General features: G+C 37.3%; 1 protein-coding gene across 2 annotated transcripts in view; it reads right to left on the bottom strand.

Annotated features, from left to right (window-relative positions):
• Positions 1 to 1,008: 1,008 nt before the first annotated feature.
• Positions 1,009 to 7,569, bottom strand: part of LOC114082597 (zinc finger protein 699-like) — a 24,397-nt gene continuing 17,836 nt past the window's right edge. For both annotated transcript variants that reach the window (XM_071603029.1, XM_071603037.1), the window contains exon 6: positions 1,009 to 7,353. In XM_071603029.1, the coding sequence (XP_071459130.1) occupies positions 5,829 to 7,353 (1,525 nt within the window). In that variant the 3' untranslated portion in view covers positions 1,009 to 5,828. The remainder of the gene's footprint in view (positions 7,354 to 7,569) is intronic.

Below are 7,569 nucleotides of genomic sequence, written 5' to 3'. Positions count from 1 at the left end.
CAGGCAGATTCCTGCATGCCACCTGGGATAGACAACATCATTCAGCCTATATCATCACCAGCCTCCCCAAAATTGTATCTGTCCTCTGGATGTGAGACTCAGATGTGACCCAGCTTAGTGTCAGTCTTGGAGTCCATTTCTATCACCAGTCACCCAGTCTCAGGCAGTACAGCTATTGTGAGGCCAGTACTTACAGATGAGGCTCTAGAACTTCTTCAGCACCAGAGACCTATGGGATGAACAAATTTTTCCACCTTCATTACCACCAGCTTCAATTTTAGAAGTGTGAGAACTGGGAATGATCCAGTTAAATACCAGCCTGGGTGGACAAGGGGCTGCCTTTGTTATTGGAGACAGGATCTTCTGGCTTGAAAACAGGAATGAGACCAAGTCCAATATTGTGGGCACACAGAGGCAAGCCTTTAATTAGGGCTTCACCAAAGGTGGACACCACTGATTGAGGAATTAGGCTGTTTCACCAAGGCAAGATGTGGAAACTTATATTGGTTTTCTGGGGTAAGGCAAAGTCCAATAATTTCCAATAACCAGGGGCATGATTCCAAAAGATGTTTTTTGTTGTTGTTGTTTTTTTTTTTTTTTTTTTTTGTTTGTTTGTTTGTTTTTCTTGCAAGAAACTAGAATACTGGGTCAACAGGAGGTTAAAGAAGAATAAAATAAAGAAAAAAGGAAAAAAAAAAAAGAGGGGCAAGCAAGGCACAGGGGCACACACCTGTAATTCCAGCAACTTGGGAGCCTGAGAAAGAATTGTAAGTTTAAGGCCAGCCTGAGCAACTTAGCAAGACCCATCTCAAAATAAAAAGGGCTGGATATGTGCCTCAGTGGTAGAGTTCCCCTGGGTTCAATCCCCAGTACCAAAAACAAGAACAAAAACCAAGAAAAAAAATCATATATATATTTTGATAAATCATAAAACAAACACCAATATAAATAGAGACATGATTTTTTAAAGTAGCATGTTGAACCTAGCAAAATGAAAAGGCTAATAGACCAATATGTACAAGTTTAATTTATTCCAGTAATACATGTTGTTTTACCAACTGAAAATCAAAGAATGTATAGTTCACTTTGTTAGAATTAAGGATTTTTTAAAGGCCCTGATACATGCAGAAAAGGCACTGGATAAAATCCAATATCAATTTGTGATTTTTAAAAACATTTGACAATCCAGGAACAAAACAGAATTCCCTTAATTTGATAAAAGTTATCTATGAAAATTTATAAGTAGCATTATATTTAATGGTGAGATGTTGAATACTCTTTCATACAGGAACAAGGAAAAGATATTCAATTTCATGACCTCTATTCATTAAATAAGACAAGAAAAATAAATAAAAGGTTTAGAAACCTGGTGAGAATTACTTCAGTTAAATTTATGTCACTAGCTTTAAAGCTGATGTAAGGAAAAGATATTGCAAAGGTATGTACTAATCCAAAAATTAAAAATAAAAAACATTTACAAAGCAAAACACACCACATACCTAGAAATAAATTAAACAAAGGCATTCAAGACCTCTACAATTAAACTACAAAACGCCTTCAGAAAAGTTAAAGACAACCAAGGTAAATGGATTGTTGCATCATGTTCATCAATTGAAAGATGCAATTCTGTAAAGATGTCAATTTTCCTTAGGTTATTCTATAAAATGGACCCTGAATATTTTTATAAAAATTAATAAATTCTAAAATGAGAATTTATTATTAGATTTCCAAAAATACTACAAAGCAATACGAATTAAGATAGTATGGTGATGCTGCAAGGAAAGACAAACAAACCAAAAGACAGATTGCCTACCTAAGCAGAGGGAAAACATGATCTAGTGGATAAATCTGTACACATACACCTGCATCCTACCTCACACCCTATCAAACAAACAAAAAAATACTCAAAATGGACACCAACCTGAATACAAGAAGTCAAACAATGAAGGGTCTAGAAGAAAACATAAAATATATTCATTATCTTGGTCTAGGCAAATACTTCATAAAGAACACTTAGATCTCTACTTATTTTTATGTTCTGTAAAGACTGAGAGCAATTTTTAGCAATCTAAAAGACATATGGCATCTGACATTCTAAAAGGATTTCTAGGAACAAACACTGGGTAAGTTCCCAGACTTTGTATTTCCCGAAGTCAGCATAAGGTGCAATATTGCCCCTATTTTGAGCCCCCACCTGCTCACAGCTGCCTCTCTCTCCTCTCCATGTGCATCATAACTGCCAGGGCTCTATGATTTAGGGGTACAAATTCTAACCTCAGTTTCTCAATGAGAAAATGGGAGCTGGTCCTAAACAAATCAGATTATTAACATTCCCCTGACCATGGTGGACAAAATAATCAGATTCCATTTTTTTTATTATTAGTTGGTGAAAACATTACATAGCTCTTGACATATCATATTTCATACATTTGATTCAAGTGGGTTATGAACTCCCATTTTTACCCCGCAGATTGCAGAATCACATCGGTTACACATCCACGTTTTTACATACTGCCATACTAGTGTCTGTTGTATTCTGATGCCTTTCCTATCCTCTACTATCCCCCCTCCCCTACTCAGATTCCATTTTGATAATTATATTGGAACTGTTCAAAAAAAGATGTCACTCTTCTCCCTGAAGCATTATCTTGGGAAGAAAGCAGCACAGAACTTCTGAAGCCTACTGTGAAGAAAACATCCCAGCTGGAAGAAAAGACAATGCAAAAGGATGCACAGCCAAGACAAGGAGACAGAAAAATTCACATCTTTTAGCCTCAAGATCCAGATTGAAGCTTAGTTATAGCCAAGGACTTTTTAGCAGCAAGGAAACACTTCAAAAGAAAAAAGGAAATAAAAATGGGTGAAATGCTTCAAAAGGTAGCCTAATAAAGATATCCAAATAACCAATAAGCACACCAAAAAGTATTCAAAATCATGACATATCAGGAAAATGCATATTTCAACAACAACAACACACACACTCTGCTGAAGAGCTAAAGTTAGAAAGTGTGGGCCCAGTATGCGGAATAGCCAACACTCACATGCACTGTTGGGGACTTACTGGTAGAACCAACATTTTTGAAAATCTAAAGTATCTACCAAAACTACACTTGAAGTCTATCCTATCATTCAGTAATTGCATTCCCCACATATAGCACATACCAAGAGAAATAAGAGCAACCAAGTGACAAACCAGACATTATGTTGAGTAAAAGAAGCCAAACATGTAACAGTACATGTTGTAGTTTTCACATTTATTTGAAAAGTGAGAAAAAGCACACCAAATCAAGCATAATAAGAGTCAAAATCCTATTTCCTCTGTGGAGTGATTATTGAGAAAGGAGATGAATGAACTTCCTTGAATCCTGGAAATGTGTCCACCAGGATGTATACATCTATGTGAAATTACATCAAGCTGTACACAACTTGCACATTAGTGTATGTATACCTTGATAAACAGTAAAAAGTGATTAAGGGAAGTGGTATACTTATGCTTTTAAGAGACAAAATATAATTTTATAAAATATTTTTAGTTGTTAACAGACCTTTATTTTATTCATTTATTTATATGCCATGCTGAGAATTGAACACAGTGCCTCATACATGCTAGGCAAATGCTCTACCACTGAGCCACAACACCACCCCTTAAAATACAATGTTTTAAAAAAGGGGAGGAGGAAGCAAAGTGTACCTGAAACAGCTCATAGCAGTTCCTCTTCTCGCATAAAGGCAGTAAAATCTTCCCTGTCTGAAGGTATCAAATATAAATCCTCCTCTACCAAAATAGGATGACACCTATCTGAGGCTTGCCTCAATTACAGTCGGATAACTTCATTAACCACAGCTCTACTCACTTTTGGTACCATGGTAGGCTTGTATAGACATCAATCCCATAAGTAGAGTGAAGGATGGGAATGGAATGTGAGCATGATGACAATCCTCCTGCAAACTGGTCAACTCTAACAGGGCAGTGAAAGTGCCAGAGGAACTGCAATGAGAAGCAAAAATGCCAAAATGGCAATAACAGAGCTTGCCAGAGAAATCTAAATTGTGATTGGCCAGGATACAGGAGTTAATGGAGACCTTTGTGGAGGTGCAGCCCCTGAGGAGATTGAGGTCAAGTACTTAACATTCAGTTTTGAGCAAGTATGGATCAGTGTGTTCAATACTCAGAAAAAATGAGCTGAAAACTGGGGCCCGCAAGGTCCCTACTCATCTGTCTACCTATATTGTGGTCCTAATAAGCAGGCAATTCTAGCTCCTTCCCTAAAGCCTTTCAAACTTCTTGCAAAGTTATTTTAGAAAACTTATTACCTAGGATTAGAAGTGATTAAGGGAAATGTAGTCCACAGCCATATCCAAATTAATATAACACTTTATTAACTTAAAACATTAGATCAAAATTCCAGCCATGAGGGCTGGGGTTGTGGCTCAGTAGTCAAGTGCTTACCTAGCATGTATGAGACACTGGGTTCGATTCTCAGTACCACATATAAATAAATAAAGATCCATCTACAACTTGAAAAAATTAAATTAACAGATTCCAGTCATGAACAAACATAAAGAATAAAACACAAAACAGCAATCAGAAGAGACTATACTCTTTCAAGGCCTTTGTACTAATTAATTTCTACTAAAACTTTTTATTACACATGAAAAGCTTTGATACTAAACACTGATATTCTCAAAAACAGTCGGTACTCTTAGTTTAAAGGGAAGGGGGGAATTATTGGGTAGGCAGCTTGCAGTATCCAGATGAAGAAGATGATGAAGGCGAAGATGAAGACTACAAAGAAGAAGAAGAAGGCCAAGGCAAAGACGAAGACAAAGAAGAAGAAGGGGCCCATTCTGTGAGTTCAAACTTAAACAACAATTAAAAAAAAAAATCATTTTCCTGCCTGCAAAAAAAAAAAAAAAAAATGCACTTGAGCCAGACTCAATGATATATGCCTGCACTCCCAAACTTAGGAGGCTAAGGCAGAAGTCTAGGATTTACAGGCCTGGACAACATAGCCAGACCCTGTCTCAGAGGAGAAGCATACACACACATACACACACAATCTCCCAAGAGTCCAAAAGACTTTGTAATGGAAATAACATTTACATCTCAGCTAAAGAAACTCACCTCATACTCAAAAGTATGTCATAAAAGCTGACAAGGGAAACATATAACCTTAAATCTTCCTATTAGAAAACATTGAAAATCTAGAAGTCCACTTTAATGAGGCACTGATCTTCTCTTCTAGCTCAAATTTTGAATTTTCTTCTACAAGTGTTGAGAGCCACAGCCAAGTCAAGATGGCGCCTGGCACTTTGCCAGGAGGAGTGGTTTGAGAAGTAATGCCAGCAAGCTATTAAGATGAGGAGGATTCCTTAATGACTGACTGCTGTATCTAGATGATGTTAATTGAGTTAAGCTGTGTCTAATTATTAAGATGATGAGGATTCCTTAATGACTGATTGCCGTAACTGGATGATGTTAATTGAGATAAGCTGTGTGTATTTAGTTGGGTATATATACCTCTGCTGTTCTGAATAAAGTGGCTCCCACTGTTTCAACCTTCACAAGTTGCTTGTCACCCCCCAGCTACTTTGCACAGTCCAGCCGGACTGCAACACAAGTTATGTTCAAAATCAAAAGGCTTTACCATATAGCTTACAAACACAGGGTTTCGCTCAGTTGTCCTCAACTCTTCAAAAGAATGAGTGATAATCTCCTATTTTCTCACATTTATAGTGTCTCTACAGTATGAGACTTCACAAAATGAGACTTCACAAATTGCATTAGTTCAGAAAAAGTCTTGCAGAGATTCCCTTACTCCTTACATTTATATGTTGTCCCTTGTGTGAATTTTCACATGTCTTCGAAAGTAGGCTGGACCAATAAAGGCTTTCCCACATTTTTTACATTTATAAGGTTTCTCTCCAGTGTGAATTCTTGTATGTACTGTAAGATAGGAAGAACTAAAGAAGGCTTTCCCACATTCCTCACATTTATATGGTTTCTCTCCAGTATGGCTTCTCACATGTCTCCCAAAGGATGAGGGAGAACTGAAAGCTCTTCCACACTCCAGACATAAAAAGGGTTTTTCTCCAGTGTGCATTCTTGCATGTATAGTAAGGTATGAAGAATGTCGAAATGCCTTCCCACATTCCTTACATTCATAGGGTTTTTCCTCAGAGTGGGTTCTCATGTGGATACTAAAAGGTGAGAAACGAATAAAGGCTTTCCCACATATTTTACACTCATAAGGTTTCTCTCCAGTGTGAGTTCTTCTATGTACTGTAAGATGGGAAGAACTAATGAAGGCTTTCCCACATTCTTCACACTCATAAGGCTTTTCTCCACTGTGAGTTCTTAGGTGTTCAGTGAGGGATGAGGAACGACTAAAGGCCTTCCCACACTCCTTACATTCATGTTGCACCTTACCACTGTGATCTCTCACGTGTGTTTTAAAGGATGAGGGACAACTGAAGGCCTTCCCACATTCCTTACATTCATAGGGTTTCTCTCTACTTTGATTGTTCACATGTGTGATCAGGGAAGTGGAAAGATAAAAGGCTTTTCCACATTCCAGACATTCAAAAGGTTTCTCTCCAGTGTGTTTTCTCATGTGGATACTTAAGGAGGATGGGCAATTGTAGGCTTTCCCACATTCCTTACATTTATAGGGCTCCTCTCCAGTGTGTGTCCTCACATGTATAGTGAGTTTTGAGGATTCACTGAAGGCCTTCCCACACTCTTTACATTCATAAGGCTTCTCTCCTGTGTGAATTCTTATATGTCTTATAAGATGAGAGGAATAGCTAAAGGCCTTCCCACATTCCTTACATTCATATGGCTTATCTCCACTATGAATTCTTTTGTGTTTGGAGAGTGATGAGGAACAACTAAAGGACTTCCCACATTCCTTACATTCATAGGGCTTATCTCCACTGTGAATTCTTTTGTGTTCTGTGAGGTGGAAAGAACTACTGAATGTTTTCCCACATTCCTTACATTCATACTTTGCCTTTTTACTATGAATTTTCATATGTGCTCTGAACATGGAGAAACAACTGAAGGCCTTTATACATTCCTTACATTCATATGGTTTTTCTTCTGTAGGAGTTTTCATATGCTTTTTAAAACAAGAAAGAAAATGGAAGGCTTTCCCACATTCCTTACACTGATAGGGTTTGTTTCCAGCATGAGATCTGGTGTGATTCTTAAGTGATGAATGCAACAGGAAGGACTTTCCACACTCATAGCATTCAAAGGATTTGACTTCAGTAGTTCTCTGGAGCATAAGATTTGAAATTTGTCCACATTGATTTTCTTCATTGTATTCACAGATGTTCTCTACCACATGACTTTTAAAAATAAAAGACAGATTATTAGTAATAAAATTTACCATTTTCAGTAAATATGTATGCTTTCTGCCCCATCAACTTATAAGCTAAAAGTTCTCAAGAAGGCTCTTCCACAGCCAACATTGTCACTGAGCTTTTGACTTATATGATTTTTCTGATAATTCTGTCAATCCAATCTATGTGTCAAACCTTCAATATCTCAGTATCATTTGTAGG

The sequence above is a fragment of the Marmota flaviventris genome, chromosome 1 (assembly GCF_047511675.1).
Source record: "Marmota flaviventris isolate mMarFla1 chromosome 1, mMarFla1.hap1, whole genome shotgun sequence".
NCBI lineage: Eukaryota > Metazoa > Chordata > Mammalia > Rodentia > Sciuridae > Marmota > Marmota flaviventris.
This window is presented reverse-complemented; position numbering and strand designations above follow the sequence as displayed.